This window comes from Mus caroli, unplaced genomic scaffold (genome assembly GCF_978045245.1).
Source record: "Mus caroli unplaced genomic scaffold, Mus_caroli_1 scaffold_19, whole genome shotgun sequence".
Classification (NCBI taxonomy): Eukaryota; Metazoa; Chordata; class Mammalia; order Rodentia; family Muridae; genus Mus; species Mus caroli.
Genome location: NW_028227274.1, coordinates 30582361 through 30603400, shown reverse-complemented (window position 1 = coordinate 30603400; position 21040 = coordinate 30582361). Strand labels below are relative to the sequence as shown.

Here is a 21040-nt window from a genome sequence, read left to right as displayed (position 1 = left end):
TCTGAAACAACCCACAAGTCACCAGGAAGGCTGTCAGCATGCCTTCTAATGCAGTGAGCCCTTATCTAACCTCACCTTAGCATTTAAGTTAGCACCCATGAAACCCTTCGTAGAGCTCCCTGCACACCTATCAGCCCTCTATCAGAAGAGCTGGGTTTTGGTAAATGTTCCATAAATTTCCTGAATGTCAGACATGCCCTTTAAAAAAATCAATTTGGACTGAATACAAAAACTACACGAAAGTTCAAACTGTAAGATGTTTATTCGCTACCTGCTGATGACTGTGTTCATTTTGTTCAGTTAGATGATAGCATCATTGGAACATCTAGAGACTGAATAGCCACCTAGAAATTTTGATGAATTCAGGCAAAAGCGCTATAAGCAGTTCTGGAAATGGCTTCTTCCGTGGACCACAGGTGCTAGACTGTTCCTCCTTTCCTGAAGCCCTAGGAGAAAGCTACTGACACATTTCAGTCCTTGACCGCATCTTAGCACTGATTCCAGTAGGTTCCATGACCTTTTCTTTCTTACTGGATTAAAGCCACAGAACAGCATTGGGTGTGAGACTTTTCAAGCCACTATTAACTCTGTTGACTGCAACAGATCTGAAGTAAACTACCTAGGACGAAAAAAATGCATTTCTTCATCTATTCACTAAATAAGCACCTGCCACCACACCTGGCTTTGTGCATGGATTCTGAGGATCAAACCCAGACGCTTCTGTTTGAATGGCAGAGATGAGCTCTTTCCCAGGTTCTTGCTGTCTTTAGGGCAGCCTCTGGATCGCTAGACTTTACTTCTAGGGGATAGAACCTAGAAAAGAGCTGAGGAAAGAGGAGGGAATACATATGCAGAAAGCTCAAAAACTCCTTTCTTCTTCCTCACTCTGGGAAACCAGAGAGAGATGTACTCAAGACAGCTCAGTGCCTTTAGCTGGACAGACTCCAAATTGAGCAAATTGTATATGCTGTGCCTTATGTAGTCCTTCATTGCACAGTCTATATATGATAAGAAAGTCATCACACCTGTGTGAGACAGTGTGGTATTTAAGACTAAAACAATATTCTGAAGGCTGGCCTGGTGGAGGTACAGGCTGGACTGTAATGCATTTGAGACTAGGGTCAAGGAGGTGCCTCTGGTTAGGATGGGTGGTGTTTGCTATCAGCTCTGTACATGCTACATGCCACACTGTGAGGTGGTGAAGCGCTGAGAGGGTATCTCAGGCCTCTGTCCTTCCTTTCTCATCTCTGGTGCATAAAGAGCACAGCAGGGCATTTTCAACACCAGGGACATGTCCTGCATTGGAAAGCATGCTCCCTGTTCTCCAGAGCAATTCATTGGAAACCCGAACTCCAGCTCCTGCCTTGAACGTTTCATTTAAGCCATCCACAAAGTCTTCCTTGACACGTGGGCTACATGGCTTTTATTTTGTATAAATTGTGTAGCTGACTGAAGAAACTTATATTTTTAGTTTTTAATAATATTCTAAAGAGAAAATCGGTGATCTGAGAACAGCTAGTGCTTTCAACAGCAGCAGTAGCAGCAGCAGCAACAACAACCCCCTCATACAGCTTAGTGACTTTTCTAAGATTCTATTGAGCTCTTCAGTCTTGAAGAAATCACAGTTTTCTACAAATCTGAATCATAGTGGGTCTTCTGATGGCTTCAAAGCTAGCAAGGCTGCATGCATGAGCGTGCGTGCGTGCTTGAAAAGCTGTTTTTCCATTTTCATGGGATAAGATGAAGTACAAACAGCAAAACCAGCACATGTCAACAAGACTATTATATAAGAATCTCTTTTGTATGTAGAAATACAAATGAAAATAATAGGCTTCGAACTCAGGCTTTCAAGTACATCAAGTATGGTCCACACTGTTTATCTCTAAGAGATCCATAAAATTTCTCACTAGTGCTTTTCAATAATTCTTTTGAAACTTTTACTTTTTTATGCATATACTTTCAGTATTAACATCCCCAAATGGAATGTTTTTGTGGGTGTTTGGGGCCCAAACAGTGCAATTTAAACTAGTCTTCTACCCACCTGCCTTCAATCACGTCTTCCTTTTGACCTCTTTTCCCTCCACCATTCCTCCCTCACATATGTAATAATAGAGCTGAATCTGTGAAGAACTGTGAGTTCTCTGGTACAGTCGGTTCTGTTATTCAAGTAATATCTTCAAATTACATAGAAGTGGAAAGAAAAAAATCCCTGCTGTGGAGCTTGCCTTCACTCTAAGACTGTCTCTGAGTTCACAAAGCATGAGACATACTGGGATGATGCTGGTGGGATTCTCCCCACACACAATGCTCTCAGCCACCTAGAGCCCAAACATACTTGGTTAACATTGGTCCAAGTACTTCATTGTTAGACCCTCAATTTAGTGTACATAGACAGAATACATAGATGGCTTCCATGATGTGGTATAAGACATATTTCTTGGGTGACACCTGAATTAACAGGGTCCATTCTCCCCCTTCCCTGCTTAGATAGCCTTGGATCATGAGAGATGAATCCATCAGACACCTCCAAGGCCAGAGAGCAAGACTCTTTGGTTTCTGATAGGCATAGCTGTTAGAATACTATCTTGTATATTTGAGGCAAAAATCTGAGTCTACAAGACCCATTTCTAATCCCCAATTCTCTTCTCTGGGGTCTATCCTTCTGTTTGAAGTTCTGTACATAAAATATTCACATTTATTCTATCTGGTGCTAAAAGTGAAATAGGCAGAGGATCAGTTTGCGCTGTCTCCTTTTATGTCTTGGGGGATACCCAACTAGTACACAGATAAGCATTGGAAAAGCCAGGAAAAGCTAAATATGAAGTTCATCCTTCTAAAGTGGGAAGATATTTGGCTGTTCTCTCGGAATGACAGGGGTGGAGCGTGGGGGGAGAATGTAGTTTCTAACCAACTTGGCAATCATTTGCCACCAGTTTGAGCCACAAAACCTTGATCGTTGCTTCTAGGCCACAAAACTCATCTGTGTGAGTGACACACATGTACTTTACAACAGCTTAGTACTTTCTATGTTATCTTGGGGACAGACACTATATCTCAGTCATTCTTCCTCCAATGTTTTTTTTTTTTTTTTTTTTTGAGCATTGTTTCTAAGTCAACAGAACCCGTCTTTATGGGTCAAGCCAGATACACTTTGTAAAGCACTTCAAAGGAAACATGCCTTAAGCTTTGTTGTACTGATGTGATTGAGTCAATTGTAATTATAAAACTTTCTTTTTCCAAAATTATGCTGTGCTGCATATTTTTAAAATAAATGAACTGATGTGAGGTTCTTGAAATTTTGGCCTAGCACTGGTACCTAAGTTGGGCTGAACTGAGTTTCTTTCCTGTCTCTTTGTGGAGCATTTCTCTGCTTTCCAAAAAGTCTAAAGACTCCCCACATACCAATCTTGGGTCGTATGACTTTAAGTGCTATCTATATCCTCACAGCACATGTGACTCCATCATTCCTGATCTTCACACCCAGTCCTCTTCTCTCAGACACCACACAGTCATCTCCAGATTCCTAAGCCTGCTGCTCCAAATGGCCAACTCACTCAGGACAACTGTTAACGGCATTCTTCTAGTGTTAAGTCTTTCCTCCTCACCACTCTCTAACCAGCCAACCTCCTTGTTGACTTGAAAGAAGACGTCTATGCTTTAAAGCTCTGGGCAAGCATTACTCGGTTTGTTCCACGTTCACTCTAGGTAGTTATTTTCCATGAATGAATATATTGCCTTTAAAGAAACTATACTAGCTGTTTCTATTTTATCTTATCAAACTTATTTTCTCACGTACCATGTCCCTATATCTTCCATATTATGAGTATTTATGTTAAAGAAATGTAGACAATTGATTGGCTTTCTTTGCTGATAGCTACAGGACTCTCATTGGTTAGCTTCTCCACTGGGATGTTCTTTCCCCAGGATCTCCATTGTTAGCGCTCTCTTACACCTTTCAAGTATTTATTCATATATTCAATTCCTACATGTGCCCAGCCTTACATATTCCCAATACCGTTTTTCATTACCAGTTCATCTGATAAAAGATGTTCTGGGACATATCCCACCTCAAGGAGAAGGAGGGCTACGGTCAGAGAAGAGGTGTATTTGTGTACACTCTCCAACCTGCTTATTGCATCCTTGGTCTTCCTTTCTCTCTCCCTCCCACTGATCATGGGAACTCTAGCATGACCCATAGCCAGCACAGTAGAAAGCAATAGGTGGCACAAATGAGAGTTTACTGTGTGATTAACTCATTTTGATTTTTAAAGATTTCATTGTAAAATAGAAGCCATCTCTGTGTTTAATACTTGGGTGAGATTGTTCCTTACTTGGTGACATGGCCAGTGTCACTCAGATCCTTCAATTTCAGTGTAGGTAGTTATTTTTCATGAATGAAAATACTGTCTTTAAAGAAACTATACTAGCTATTTCTATTTTAGGTTATCAAATTTATTTTCTTAAGTACAACATCCCTGTATCTTCCATATTAGTGAGTATTTACAGTAAAGAAATATAGACAATTGGTTAACCTTCTTTGGTGATAGCTGCAGGACTCTCATTGGTTAGCTTCCTTTGGTGATAGCTACGAGACTCTTTCCTGATGCACTGTAGATGATTTACAAATTGTATTGAGCTTTGGCAGAGTGAACTTTCTAGGTTATTTTTCAAGGAGCTATATAAAATTGTCAAAGAAGTTTTTAAAAAATTAAAAAGTAGCAATGTGGCTATTTCATGGACTTATCATGATATGCATGGACCAGAACTGAAGACAGAGAGTGTGCTGTCACACCTATTAAGTGGCATATTTTAAATTGTAACTTTTCTCAGTGCTGGGAATCAAACTCAGTGCTTTACCTATGCTAGGAAAGTTATGTATCGCCAAGCTACATCCTCAGCTCCAAGGAACGGTGTCGACAAACCACATTGAAGCGTCAGGCTTACCTGATTATTCAGAAAAGCTCTCCAGGAGTTGAAGCACCATGAAGAGCTGCTTCTTCTTTAGAAGCTGTGAGTTTTAGATCCTCAAACGTGATCGTGTGTGTGTGCGCTTCATTGTACACACACATGTACAATGAAAAGCAGATCACTCTGTTTTTAAACTTGTTAAAATATTAAACTACAATTTAACCATTTTTTTTCCTTCAGGCTGTAAAAGATATCAGAAACCTATACTCCTAAGAGTTATTCAAACAGGCATGAATTCCTTGGAACAGCCTGTCAGGACCCAGTGTTCTCTTTTAAAAGCTCACTGACTCCTATAAGCAAAGAATTGTGTATGCTAGAACACAATGGTATTGGTGGGACAGATATTAAGCCTGCTTTTGTGAGCCAACCTACTTCCTAGTCTGCTGGCATCCTGTTTTATGCGCAGCCATAGCCAACTTTGTAGGAAAAGATTTCTACATAACACCATGTTTACCTAGTTAAAAAAAACAAAACACAAACAAACAAACAAACAAACAAAAAACCAAAAAACATGGCAGTACAATCTTTATTTAGAAATCTAACTGGGTCTTTGAAAGGCTTTACAAGATTTCTCTACCATTTACCTTTGTAGTTTTATCTTGTAAAAGTCTATTTTGCATTCCCAGAACTGACTATTCATATCCAGAATACTTGAAACTCTAGATAATTATCACAAAGCAAAAAATCCAAAAATCAGTGCTTGTTAAAGAGAAAAAGTAAATCAAGCAGAAGAGCTCTTCCAGAAATGATGTTCTTCCAAAGGCCTCAGACCAAATTCTCAAATAATAGCACTTACTAAAGTCAGATAGCAAAGTTGTAAGATCTGATTACAGAGGTTAATATTTTTGTATTAACAGTTAAGTGGTGATAAAATGGTTAATTCTGTTTTTTCAGTGCTGGGGATTGAAACCATAGCCTTGCACGAGCTAGACATACATTAACGTAGATGGGAAGCAAGCCCGTGTGTCCTGCCCCAAGCATCAGATTAGTGCTCGGCCTTCCTCCGTTGGGGATTTTTTTTTTTCAGAGCACGAAGCAGAAGGTAAGGAACTCCTTATGACGTCCATGCATTCATTACACCTCTCACACGCTAGTAGTTGAAGGCGTGCATTTAGCCACCTACATTTAGAAGTACTGATCTTTTTTTGATAACACATTCACTTGTGGTAATGCAAAACAAGGACTGAATGTAGTGTGCCACGATGTACTGGGCATTTCTAATGTCAAGACAGCCATAGTCGGAATGTATGATATAATTAATAGTCCTCTATATACAGCAGCTCCCAGAATATTATTTACAGGAATAGGTGCCTCTGGAGTTGCTAATAGCTTTACATATAGGAGCAGCTCATTCATTAGTTGTTCATAATTAGCTCCATTTTGGTTTAAATAGAAGCACAACACACACTAGCTAGTACTCAAGCCTGCAAATGGGAAAACATTGCTATGCTCATGGGATAAGCATGTGGGACGTTTTTATGTATTAATATTTCATCTGAATTATGCCAACAGGGCTGTCTCAGAAAATAATGAGAGCCTGGCAAATGTTGAAAGAAAATAAATTCTTAACAGCTAGCTTCTGGGCTCTGAAAATAGAATTTGAATAAGGACAGAAGTGCAAATATAAAATATGAATATACATGGTTTAATTAACTAAGCTTATGAATAAATTAGGTGATTGGTATCAGACAGAAATACCCTTTTACTTAGCCCACTGCCACATTGGTCTCTTCCATACTTTTAATCCCCCCTTTTTTGATTGGCATGATAGTTAATATCACATAAATTACATTGTAGCATGTTTATCAAGCACTAAGACTTCATATAACATATATTGATACCTGTGCTTTTTTTTCTCCACTGAAGAGATATTGAGAAGGTGCTAACAACTTACTAGGCCACTTCAGAATGCTAGTCATTGGTTTCCTTTGTCTGGGGCATAAATCAATATTTTCCAGCCTGGAATTTTGTTTTGAACATATACATTTCTTAGAAAATAATGACTATTTACTTAAGCAGGATGGATCTATAATTTTTCTTTGGTAATTTTCTTACAAAACAAATCCTCTCTTATTAACAGTGTTGGGCAAAGGTTCCAAGAATAAGACCAAGTGGGTAGCTTTTCCTATTTTTATTTCCTGAGATATGACAGATGGTGTAACATAAACACTTGCTCTCTCAAAGGATGTAATTTGGAAAGCCTTCCATTAAAATTGGAACCATGCACCAGAGAATAACTGACCTTGGATGTAACCACCCTTACAACACACAACCAGAATAGCTCATCCTTCTCCTCTCCTCCCAACTGCATGGTTGCTAGGCACCTCCCTCAGCTAACATAAAGTCTCTGGATTATCAATATTAGATTTTTTGTACAATTTTTATATTTTTGACATCATTAATGGGTCCCATTGGGGGTATGCATGATTTCTCATTCATACTAACAAATACAGAGCTTCTACCATTTAGCCCTTCAGCCTCAAGAAGCAATAACCCTCTCCCTTAGTCATCTCAGAGAAAGATGGTGGGTAATTGGGAATCACCATAGCTTCTAGACCACACACATAGAAGATGGGAGAGAGAGAGAGAGAGAGAGAGAGAGAGAGAGAGAGAGAGAGAGAGAGAGACAGAGACAGAGACAGACAGAGAGACAGAGAGACAGAGAGAGACAGAGAGAGAGAGAGACAGAGAGAGAGAGACAGAGAGAGAGAGAGACAGAGACAGAGACAGAGACAGACAGAGAGAGACAGAGAGAGAGAGAGACAGAGAGAGAGAGAGAGACAGAGAGAGAGAGAGACAGAGAGAGAGAGAGAAATGTACCATAAAAGAGCCAATCCTAAACTCTTCACACAGCTTTGCTTTGTGCTTTGATTTTTCCCTTGGAAATACTGGCAAAGGCCAGTGCCCGATCCTGCCCTTACTAATGTCTTTCACATCTTGAGCATCTGCTTTCTTTCCTATGTCATCTTATGGCACATCTTATAATGATATGTCATGTTCATGCTCTCTAGAACCTGAGAGTGCCTTCCTTTCCCAAGCTCCTCCTCAGTGCTGTCTGGCAGCTGCACTGGGTTATTATGCCATAAAATGTTATTTCCATGCAAAGTCATGTTCTCTACTGCACAATAAGGATTCTCTCCAGTCTTCCACTTTGGCTTCATCCTTGATGCATTCTATAAATGGGCAATTTCCCGTCTATCTACTTATTCATGGAAGAACACAGCCCAAATTGATGACAGATTTTATCTGTGGTCAAGGAGAATGATGGAAATTGAGAGAAATCCTGGAAGTATGGCTTAGATGATTTCTGATTGGCCTCACTTTAAAAAGCAGATGATTGTAAATATTAATTTTGTAATTGAATTGTTTTCTTGGTTTGAAGTCCTGCAGGTTGCTTTTGGTTTAGGTTATCTGCTTCCTGTGCCTTGGTCACAATGATCTCTGGTTTTTTTCTTAGTCTCTGTGCTGCCATATAAAGTTGGATATTGCCTTCTCCACTCTAAAGCAATATTCCAGTGCACTTCCTTCAGGTCAAGAAATTACATAAGTAAATATACATTTATATACAATTTGAACCTTGCCTTTTAGATATGAACATATTGAACTTACTCTTGTTCAAAAATATTGCAAACCTGCCCAGCCTTTATGATAGTAATTCCATATTTTTTTCCAGCACTTCAGAATCTACAAAGCACCATTATCCCCTCTGAACTCCCAAAATAGTCCCCTGAGGTAAGCAGCCATCTTCGCTACTTTCATCTCTTTCCATTACAGCAAATGACTCCTTTCCTGGTGAGCTGCTATTGTGGCAGAAAGAGAGGATCAATCACTCTTGGCCTCTCAGATCTTTCCTTCCCCATTACACATACTCTAGGGCAATATGCATGTGTGATAATAATAATAATAATAATAATAACAATAACAATAGAAATTAGGTTACTATTGTAAGTTGACAGTATCTACTAATGAACCCATTTATGTCAAGGACAATACAGTAAATAGTGTTTTTGCAATGATATCTGAACTGAATTAAGAGTGGGTAAACTATTATCCCCAAGGAGAAGCTATTTATAGATTTGTGATTAAAAGGCAGGAAACAGTATTGACAACAGCCTTCTGACTTCGCTGCTTTCTAAATCTTTTCCCTTCAAATTCACTTGTTAAGTGTCAAGGTATTTATAAAACACAGCCTTGGTTTCAAAATATTGTCCTGATTCACAGCCTTTGTCAAGTCACCATTTCTAATACTTCTACATTCCTTAGCAATACAGATTCTTTTTAAAGCACTTTTATTTTTAATTATCTGTTTATGTGTGTACATTGTGTGTGTGTGTGTGTCTATGTGTAGGAGTTCATACAAGAACATATATTGTCATTTATAATATACGCACCCTGCCTGTCTAAATCCACCTGCCTCTATGTTCCAAGGACTCCATGTCCCAGCTGTCAAAGTAACAGACAGCTCTGGACTGGCCAGGCACTACCACCCCTCTAGGGATCTATTCTTCCCGTGCCCACTGAGAGTGCACATGAACATCTCTCTACAGAACTTCCATTTCCCTTCATTATAGAGCGGAAATGTCTCTCTTTCTAATGTACCTCAAACCAAAGTTAGTACTCTGCCTCTGCTGAATCCCTGAGCCCTTGACTCAGATAAATATAGAAATTGCCACAGGGAACCTTGATTTACTTCTCTGGTAGCCCATGAAATTTTGAAGAGCACAACATACTGTGTTTATGCCTGTGACTTGAGAGGTTAACACAGAGTCTATTACACAGTTAACACCCAGTGTTCCTTTTATCGATGAATGAATTAGTCCTTCTTACAATGACTGTTTTGTGTGCCGAAAGAAAAACCATTCTCTTGGCACTTCTTATGTCCCTGAGAGGATGTAGCTTGTGTGCAGTTGTTCAACTCTTTTTGTTTTTTTAGATTTATTTATTTATTATATGTAAGTACACTGTAGCTGACTTCAAACACACCAGAAGAGGGCATCAGATCTCATTACGGATGGTTGTGAGCCACCATGTGGTTGCTGGGATTTGAACTCAGAACCTTTGGAAGAGCAGTCAGTGTTCTTACCCACTGAGCCATCTCATCAGCCCAGTTGTTCAACTCTTGTGGAATTGTTTTGACCAACTCATCTCCTGGCCATATTTACTGTTTTATAGTAAACAATAACTATCACATTGTTCATCATTTTCTTTCTTATGGGCAATCTTCATTAGCTTTTCTCATTTTTCTCTTAATTGTCCAGTCATTTATCCAGTAATTACTGATGATAAACAGACGATCATATTTGGTACAACTAAATTCAGTCCCCCCCACAGTCTTGGACATGTGTAGGCATGAAGGAAATACAGGAGGACAAATAGGAACTTATGAATTATTGTAGGCAGAAATAGAATATACAATACAAGTAGGAGGAAAGGACCCAAGGGCCATTGTCAGAAAATAGTTCTAAGGGAAACAAACCCCATGAGAATAAACCCACAAGCGGCCTCCAGCAAACTGCACAGTGAAACAGTCTCATGCTCTTATCCCAGTATATGAACCTTGCTTTTTTAGCCTATGGCAGAGGGAATGAGTCGCTTAATACAAACTCATTCTTTTTTTTTTTTTAATAAAGACGTATTTATTTTTATGTTTGAGTACTGTATCTGCATATACACCTGCATGCCAGAAGAGGGCATCAAATAGATGGTTGTGAGCCACCATGTAGTTGCTGGGAATTGAACCCAGGACCTCTGGAAGAGCAGCCAGTGCTCTTAACCACTTACTGAGTCACCTCTCTCTAGCCCCCAAATTCATCCTTAATGCTAAGGCCTAAACGTCTGTGTTGACTCAGATACTAATATAATGATATCTTTATTTCCTCCAAGGTGACAGATTTAGGAAGTGGGGTCTTTGCTGTGGGATCAGGTCATCACAGAGAAGCCCACATGAATAGACTTAGCACCTATAGACGAGGCTCAAGAGAAAACATCAAGTCTGATGCTCTGGGAAGACAAACCATCTGGCCCTATCTAACAGAAAGCAGGACCCTTGCCAGGAAACTAATCAGCCAATTTCCTGATCTCAGATGGTTCAGCCTTCAGAATGGGGAGAAATAAATATCTGCTGCTTGTAAGTAACCCTGTCTAAAATATTTTGTTACAGCATCCAAAATGAATGATGTCACTTAGCAACAGGACCCCCACTTAACTCGGGAAAGCAATATGTCTAGTTATCAGGAACACTGCTGGAGTCCCTGAGAGTATAGAATCTGTGACTACATATGGTCAATGTTATGCAAGCAGAAGTGATATGTAGGTTACATATCTACCTGCCTATAAGAAGGAATACTTTTTTTTTTCTTTTTTGTTTGTTTTGGTCTTCTTTCCTTCTTTCACAGAACACAGAAATGATGTCTGATTTCCAGGAGCCAACTTGAACTGTGAGACAAGGACAGAGAGTCCTTGACACTGAGATCAGTGGCACCCACATGACCATAGTTGTAGATGCTCTTAATATTGCTTAGATTTAGACTCTGGACATGAAAATATCCTCTACCTTATCTAAGACATAGCTAAATTTAGAAAGGTTTTATGCATACTTTATACATTCACACTGAAGCTACATCACCCCTTCCCACATCCTTCTCCCTCCTCCACTTCCTGCTGTGTCTCCTTCCCCCTCACAAATCCATGAATCTTATTGATAACACGAATATTAAACCTACTGAGTTCATCTAGCACAGCTTATGCTTACACAGGCCCAGAGCTGACCACTTGGGATGCTGGCCACTTGGGATGTGATCACTTGGGATGTGACCATGCACAGGAGATCATCCCTCAAGGAAAATGATTCTCCCCCTCTCAGCAGCCACCGAACATCTGAAGCCCTTCATCTAGGGGTGGGCCCACGTGGGATTTCCCTGTACACTCCTGGCAGGACAACTGGCATTGTCACAATGCCAGCCTTACTCGGTCAACCATATTGCTGAGATCTCATGCCCTGCTATGTTGTGGGGCCATCGTCAATCAGGAGCTGTACTGGGCCCCTGGATACTGTGTCATAGTTACTTTAAGTTTTCTGAACTTACAATTAACCAGTATGCTTCCCAGCTTTAGAGGCCTTGTGATTTAGAATAACAATACTTGGCACAATGTAAACCTTTAACAGGAAGATAAGTATCTAATTCTGTGCTGTTATTTATTTATGAAAATAAATAGTAAGAAAATATATATTTTTTTAATTTACCAGAAAACTACCTCACTAAAGACAAAATTATGAATGTGTCTGAACATGGAGACAGAGAAGAGATACCCAGACACTTAAAATAAAATTATAAAATATGTATATTAACATGGAAACAGAGAAGGGATAGATATGTGGGTGCTATGTCTGACCATGTGTATTTTGTTTGACTTTTGCTTCCTACAGTGATGAAGTGATATATCTGAAGTTTTAGACAGTGACATGGTGCGTGGTGGTGGCTCTCCTGGAATAACTGTGAAGCTGAAACAGGAGGTCCACCACAAGTTTGAGGCCAACATAGTCTGCAAAATGAGCTGGAAACCAGCCTGATACACAAAGTAATACCTTCTCTCAAAACAGAAAGAAAGACAAACTAAAAACCGAACATGTAAACCAAGTCATTTCACAATAACAGAAATATCATATTGACTTATCTGTGTGGATTTCTAAAGGGTACTTAAATGACATTTTGGCTTTGAAATACCTGAGTTCTTATTCCTGAGCCTCTAACAATGAACCATGGGACTCGGGAAAGATACTCGAACTTTTTGGTTCTTAGCAAAATGAGAATGTTAAAAGGTTAATATTAAAGTTACTTCGAGAACTAAAATTCTGGGGATTTCTAGCATACATTCGCTTAAAGAATACTGCACTTTCCCTATCTCCTCACTGTAGTAAAGTGTTAAAATCAGTCAATTATGTCTCCGTCTAGGTCTAAGGAAGAAGGAGGTCTGTGAATACAGCTGCCACAGAAGAAGACATGCAGTAACTGCAGATGCCTCCTGTGTTTCCATAATGGCTTTTGCAGGTAACAATATGATATGCACACAGCACTCCTGAAGACAGTGGTTCGAAACCTTCTTAATGCTGCAACCCTTTAATAGAGTTCCCCATGTTGTGTTGACCTGCAACCAGAAAATTATTTTTGTTGCTACTTCATAACTGTAAGTTTACTACTGTTATGAGTCATAATGTAAATATTTCTGGCGATAGAGGATTAACATCTGTTCGCTGAAGAGATGAGTGAATGGCATGCTGGGTAGAGACTGATGCTAGGAGCCTTGTCTTTCACATGATGACACAAATTTCATTCCCTTTAAATGTTTCGCTTGAGCTGTTGCATATTTGTTGACCACCGACTTTAGGTGCACTGGACTAATGTTTGCAAGTTGTTTTATTCCTGGCTAGGTTATTGCTATCTTAATTTAGTTATAAAAAGGACTGGATGGTGCATGCTAGCATGGATCAAGCACTTTTGTTCTGTCTGTGAATTGAGGGCTCTACACAGGGTGCCTTCAGCTCACTGTGGGAGATGGGGCAAGAGGAGGGGGAGGCATTAGCGCTGTCTACCTCAAGGGTGGCCAGAAGACTCTTCTTGAGAAACCCAGCTAGGAGGTGGCATGGGTAACCTAATTATTGAACACCATATGTCTTCAGACAGACCTTTTCTTATTGTCTTTTTTCAGTTCCAGTTCTCTACAAGAAATGTTGTATCATGCTAAGGTCAGGGTCAGCTTCCCTCTTCCAGCCCTGGCAGGAGGAAGACAACATTCAGCCTGCCTGTTGGGATCCATAGCTGAATCTACATGAGCATATTCTCTAGCTTTACTGTGCCGCTTCTATAAACTGTAAAACCACCATGGGGGATGCAGAGACAGAGTGAGAAGTGGTGCTCTCCCCAGTTTTGGAGAAGACCGGAAATAAATCTATTTTTTCCACTTTATATGTTTTATGCCATTTTTTCTCTTGATATAGCTCAATGGGCAGACTATTTTGGCTGTGAGCTCTAGGAACAGGTGAGGCTGCCCTAATTTTATTACCCTGTATGCTACATAAATGAACGATCCTCTCTCCTCACACACCCTCCTAAAGAAAAGCAAAGAAAGTTAGGGAGGGCCAGTGGCTTTAATTGTAACCACACAGCCTGCTGTGTGCTCCGCTGCCTGTTCCCCACAGGCTGACTTTCCACTTCTGCATGTCTCCCAGAGTGGCTGTGGCCCAACAGGTATTCTGACACAGGTGTCCTACATTCCATGTCACTGAGGCCCCAGGAAAGACAAAAGGTGACCCGAGTATCATTTATATATGCCCCAGTCACTCCACAACCAAGGCCAAGCCATTTGATGGCCACATTAAAAACATGTATAAATAGAGACATTGGGAGTTGAAGAAAATCAGGTCATTAGATAAAAATAGATTTCATTAAAGGTAAAGAGTCAGCGTCAGAGCGTACCGCAGTACCCTGGGGTTCCACACACTGTCTTCATGAGCACTTGATGTTCCACAATTTTTGAAAGTCCGAAATCAGCTAGAAGTACAAGAGAAGAAGTTAGTGCACCAAGACTTTTCTCAGCTTTTATAAGTACCCTTGCTTTTCAGAATCAAAACAAATGTATCTGTTGACTTCTGACCCAACGCTGGGGTGGATGTGGGTGAAAACAAGTCTCCTCAGAAGAAGCTAAAAAAAGTTGTAACGGAAGCCTTTCTTTAACTTGGAAAAAATCATTACCCATAAATACACTTACAAGTAATTTTATAATGCTTGAGTTTTCTCTAAATCTCAAAAACATTGCCATGTTTTTAATTTTCTCTGTTACTAATTTTCTTAGTAACTGCAACTGTGATGTTAAGAGTAAACATTCCTGAGATTGGCGTGACAGTAATTCCATAGGACAATATAGGCTTAGTGATATAAGTCAGAGTCTTTAATTCAGAGGTGAAATAAAAGAGGTTTTCATAGATGCCATGGAAATAAGCAGCTTATTTTGATTGAAAATAAATAACTTCAGGTCCTAATGGTTGACAGATAACAATTCAAGGGGAGCCCAATTATTTGTATTCATTCCTCTGCGTATTACCTAAGTAAAATATTATCCAAGTTGCTACAATGCTGACCTATGGCTGGATGACCTCTCTTCAAAACACAGAAGCTGCTCGAGGCCATTCTTCAAGAGAGGCAGCCGCAGACTGGATGCCGTTTTAGACTTCAAAGATGCACCCTCATTTCTACAAGGCCCCTGACCACACCACCTACACAACTCGCAGCCTTTCAGAAAGAAAGGTTTTCCTGCACGGATTAGAATCTATCCATCCATCTAAAGAGATTTCTTTAAGAATCACATCTTTGAAAGTGATGTCAAAGGAAATGGAGACGCCCCCCACCCCCGCCCCACCCCTGCTGTGCACTGTCTTTCAGAGCTGATTACCAGAACAAACTGGCTGCCCAGCAGGCTTCTCAGAATGCTTTCTTAGATTCTTGCTCTCAGGAAGCACACATACTTGCAGCCTGAACTCTTCCCTAGTCAGACAACTTAATTTTCAGAGGTGTTAACACTTGTAAATCCAGTGAACATCTCAGCTTACCTCTGAAGGAGAGCTGAGAGGAAAGTAACACCCCTCAATGGCTTTTATACAGATTCTGCTGAGGAGAACTTACCTCTTACAATGGTCTTTGGAAACAAAAATTTGTTTCATCAAGTATATGGGATATAAAATGTAATGTATTTTTTTATCCTAAAGGGCTACTTTCAATGGGTAGATAAAAATTGCCCGAAGATCACCTTTACAGTTTTTCTGAATGCTTATATGGGTGGGTTTCTAGAGTCAATGAAATTTGAGAAAGTCTTGTATACATTTTGATATGTTGGTCTATAATGAGCATTTTAAGGTTTTATAAAGCAATGCAGAATTAAAAATATTATTTGATTTGGATTTTTCTAACTTCATTTGGCCAACAACAAACCCTTTGTAAAACTATGTCCTCACAAATATACATAAAAGGGAGTTTTTAAACGCTTATTAGGCAAGAGCATCCTGTGGAAAACAATCTGGAAATATGGTCTTTGAGTTTTCTCTGTTAATAGAAACAAGGGATTTGGAGTCTATATTGACAAATTTTTAGCAAGTAGTTTGTATTAAAGTTCTTCATTATGTAAGATTGAGCTCTAAATAATTGGGGAATTCTAAGCTAATAACCAAGTCACAAGTCACATTTTCATTATAAACTTATTTTAAAAACATAAGGCCTTCATCCTTACTAAGCACAGAGTCTAGGACTCATTGGGATTTCCTGCAATGGTGCAGGGGATTCTAGCACAGAGTGTCTGGTTAACAGCCCAAGGGCATCAGCTAACCAAGGATGCACTGTTACTCACAGATGCCAAGGTTTTGAAGAAACTGGACAGAGGCAATCCTGAATAGAACAAAATCGAAAACTCTGTCCAGCAAATGTCTTCTGCTCTGGAAAAATAGGTCATGAAGCATCAGAAAACTTTCTTACCAATTTTGAGGGGTGCATCAGGGGCTGGAGTTGCATAGAGAAGATTCTCTGGTTTGAGATCACGATGGACAATCCCATTTTCATGCAGGTACTACACAGGGAAGACAATGAAAGAACAGTTGTGTAATTCTGTTTATGGCTCTGATATCTGTATCTGATGTTTTAAGTTCTACCATAATGTTATGGTTCAACAACACACATTAGGGTTTTAAAAACGCATATCAGAAAGAAAACTATGCTTAAAGCACACAGATCAGGGGGCAGTTTATGAGAGCTGGGGTATATATTAGTGTAGAGTGCTTTCCCAGCCTGCAAGAGGCTCTCAGTGAATTCAGAGACTGTCTCTCTCACCTCTCCTCGGCCTCTATTAAATTGATACCTAAGTTCTGTCCATTTTTAATTCCAAAATTTTCCCCAAATTGTCCTATTTCTTCATATCATTACCTTGATCTGTTCCGTTCAAGCTATTCTCCAGCAAAGCACAAAGAAACTCATTTATTGGAAACAGGATGCTGTCTGAGAGGTGGGTTATAGATGCCACCGGCTAGGGAAATCTGGAGTGTCAGGTTAGAATGGTCAACAAGAGAAGAGGCAACAAAGGACACTCAGACTCTAACTCCTACTCTGGTTGCAGCATGAGTCTCCCGGTTCACCAGAGTGGATGAACATGAGTGGGCATTCTCTTTCAGATATGTTCAAACACACATGTCATAACATCTGAGTAAGTGTATATCTAAGCATTGGTTCTATGACACTGGTTTTCATCTACACTATTTCCTCCTAAATTCAAAAACTAAAACCATTTAGTTAAAATTTTATTGGAATACGTATTTCTTCTGACAGCTATCGTTAAATGGATCGTTATCACTTTAGATAACTATCACACAAGAAAGTAATGGCCAGTAGGTAGGCCTGGTTTTAAATACATGAATCTTATGCTGAGAGAATACAAGCCTATAAAAAAATGAAGCAGCATACATGTAATCTACAAATGAATAGTGCACAATACTCATTTGTATATAGGGTTAGAGCAAGTGCCTGGTATGAGACATCTTCCCTCGGGATGCTGAGAATGTTTAAAAAGGAGGAGTGTCGATTCATGTTCTCATTTTCACTGTATGATGCCAGGTTTCAGGGAAGAGGAAATTGCAGGCTAGAGGCTACAGAAATGTTTGGGTAATTAGATGTTATACTAAAAAGTAATAGATAGTATGGGACAAGGCACAAAAATGATCTGCAGTTACAAAGAAATTAGAAATAAGTAAATTTAAATTATTATATGTTATGTGTTATGTGTCATGTGTCATGTGTCATGTGTCATGTGTCATATTTCATATGTCATATGTCATATATCATATGTCATATATCATATAATATACTATATACTATGTACTATGTACTATATACTATATTCTATATATTATATACTATATATAGTATATATATCCAGAATGGGCATTAAGGAAATGTCTGTCCAGTCTGAGCATCTAAGAAGCTGACCAGGCAGGGCTGGGATGAAAGGAGAAAGCACTCCAGTCTCAGGGGACAGATGGCTTCCGCTCAAAGATGGAGAAGGAATGGTATTCAAGAAGATGCTGTCTTACACAATAGCTCGAGATTTAAACACTGCAAAGTAAGAGTGAGCCGGGGAGTGGCACAGTAAGTCAAAAGTGTGCTACACAAGTGTGAGGAACTGACTTAGGGTCTTCCGATGTCACATAAAGCTTGGCACAGTAGTGCGTCTGAGCTGTTGCTCCTCTGGCAAGATGGGAGGTAGAGACAGGAGAATTCTGGGAAGCTGGATCAGCTAGTCTGGAACAGGCAAAATGATCAAGAGACCTCTCAAACCAAGTCAACGATGGATCTGAGATTGTGCTTTGACCTCCAAATACATCCCATGGCAAAGGTGTGTGTAAGTATGTGTGAGCCCGCCCACTCACCAATACCCAAACTGCCACACACAGAGATAGAGCCAGAGACACAGAAAGGGAGGGAGGGACAGATGGAGGGAGGGAGAAGAAGAGGGAATTGACATTGGGATGCATTAAAGGAAAAATAACAGTATTTGGCTGCAAATGAACGGTGAATCAAAAATGAAAAGAAGAAGAAATTTGGACATTTCCCTTCAGAAACCTTTTAATTCACAGATGCACAAACAATCCCTAGTCTAAGTATGCATTAAAGTGGAACGTGGAATTTAAAAAGGAACAGATAGATCCCCTAAATATACCTTATCACGTATCTCTTTAAAATGTAGCCATCAAAAGCTCAAGTTCCTCTCTAAAGATTCAAAGATAATACGGCTACTCTGCCTTCAGGGGTTGTCTAGACATGTAATTAAATTCTCTCTATGGTCCTAACAAAAACTGTGTCATTGTGTAATGAGAGCCACTACATGGCAATTTGGTTTAATTACAGCTCTGCTGTGTTCGATGGGCTGTGTGTGGTTAATTGATAATGTCTCAGGAGTTGGTAGGAGGAAGTTTGAATCTCTTTAAAAATCTAACAGGACACAGAAGAACTAGTCATTACAGAGAGAAAACAGTGTTCTCGCTACAGCTTTCCTATTGGGAATGAAAATTAAACTGCATGGATTTGTTCTTTTGTGGTCTTCAGAAAATCTAGAATTGATATACTTGAATTTAAGTTAGAGTCAGCATGAGCAGCCGTATCTGCTTGGACACCTGCCACTCACATTACATTTAACCTTGAGAGCCACCCCCCCTCTCAATACACACACACACACACACACACACACACTCATATATCACACACATACATAGACAAGACATCCATACACACTTCTTACACATGTCTTACACATACATATTGCCACTCATCTCTCACCCCCCACCCCCACCCCCAGGATTTGCCACTCCTCCATCAAGATGTTAAGTCTGCTTTTTAAATATATATATTACTTCAAAACTGTCCACAGAGGTGAAGTGTCTTCAATGGCCTGACCAACATCACCTGACCAGGACATGTTGCATGCCTTGGTCTCTCCTCATCCCAAGTCTGGGATCACTGTCACCTGTTTCAGAATCACCCTTCATGCTCCTGACTTCCTTGCTAGCCTTGAGCAATTTCACACACAGATATTAATGTCACCTGTTTGTTATTTTCATTTACATTGTCACAGCTTGGTAATTACCTTCAGGGTCTCTACTGGCATTTCTATGGCATTTAGTCCCCCCCCCCCTTTAAGGCCTTATGCCTATACTTCTAAATCGCAGGGTAACTCAAACAAGGCCTGAGCTGAAAGCACGAATAATAACTTCAAGCAGAAATCTCATACCTACAAACCGAAGACTAATTTCCCCAGAATAAAACTTAAAAGTTCTTTGAAGCGAACCCCTAATTTGTGTCTTAGTGTCTTTCTGAGACAACTGCTAATACGTACAAGCCACAGTGTGATTATTCCCATGTCATGATATATATGTACTTCTCAGAAAATGTAAAGATTCTGGAAGTTGGGCTGAGAGGGGCAGGTGGGTAAAGCTTGTGCGGTACAAGTGTGGGGACTGTCACATGTGCCCTTAGAAGCTGCATCTATCACCCCTCTACTACTGTATAAACACATACACAGATATATGCATGCATGTATATATGAATAATACACACACACACATAGATGTACACATGCATCATATATGCATGTTGTGGATTTGGTATGTATGGGTGCTTTGCGTGCACACGTCTGTGTACCACATGAATGCCTGGTGCCTATGGAGGCCAGAAGACAGTATCAAAGGCCCTGAAACTGTTAACTGTCATGTGGGTGCTTGGAATGGAAGCCAGGGCTTCTGTGCCCCTATGGTTGAGCCATCTCTCCAGCCTAAACACCACCACCACCACCACCACCACCACCAACAACAACAACAACTTTTAAACTTTATGCACAGGAATGTGTGTGTGTGCACATCATACATACATGCACAGATATATACACGCAAAATAATACACATATATATATGAACACATGCGTCATACACACATGCACACAGGAATGTCTGTCGGTATAGCAACACTAACTAACACTGTACAGCACATGCAGTCAGCACCTTCTCTGAGAACTTTCTGCACTCCACGGAATGAACAATTCCTTCTGCCTTCCACAGCTTTCCCCTCATGTTCCTAGTTCAACATTTTAATGCTATTAGTAGTCAATTGTGTATTTGCCAATATAAAAGTTTCCCCCGAGAACAAAATTTCTTATCGACTTTCGTACTCACAGACTGTAGATAAAAACATAGGGATGGGGCAGGTCTTTGATAAATCATTTGCAAAATTAACAGTTTGAAGGATCAGAATTACGGGCTGAGTGAGGCTCATGAGAAGACACCAGTGAATAGATACAAATTCGATGGAATGGCTGGCTTCTCACAGTTAGGGCTCTAGCATGTTTAGGCTTCATGAATGTTTATTAAATAAACAACATGACGGTAACCTGAGCTGGCACAGAATGTGCCATCTGTTCTGGTGGGGACAGATCTCATACACCATAGCACTTTGTTACCTTGTGTGACCTTGTGTTTAAGGACTTCAGGAGC

At 39.9% G+C, this 21040-nt stretch overlaps 1 protein-coding gene across 4 annotated transcripts in view; it reads right to left on the bottom strand.

Moving 5' to 3' along the window:
• Positions 1-21040, bottom strand: part of Camk4 (calcium/calmodulin dependent protein kinase IV) — a 234480-nt gene that overhangs the window by 19317 nt on the left and 194123 nt on the right. For all 4 annotated transcript variants that reach the window (XM_021150440.3, XM_085833402.1, XM_029472049.2 and 1 more), the window contains 2 exons: positions 16488-16578; positions 14442-14516 (listed from right to left, as the gene is read on the bottom strand). In XM_021150440.3, the coding sequence (XP_021006099.1) occupies positions 14442-14516; positions 16488-16578 (166 nt within the window). The remainder of the gene's footprint in view (positions 1-14441; positions 14517-16487; positions 16579-21040) is intronic.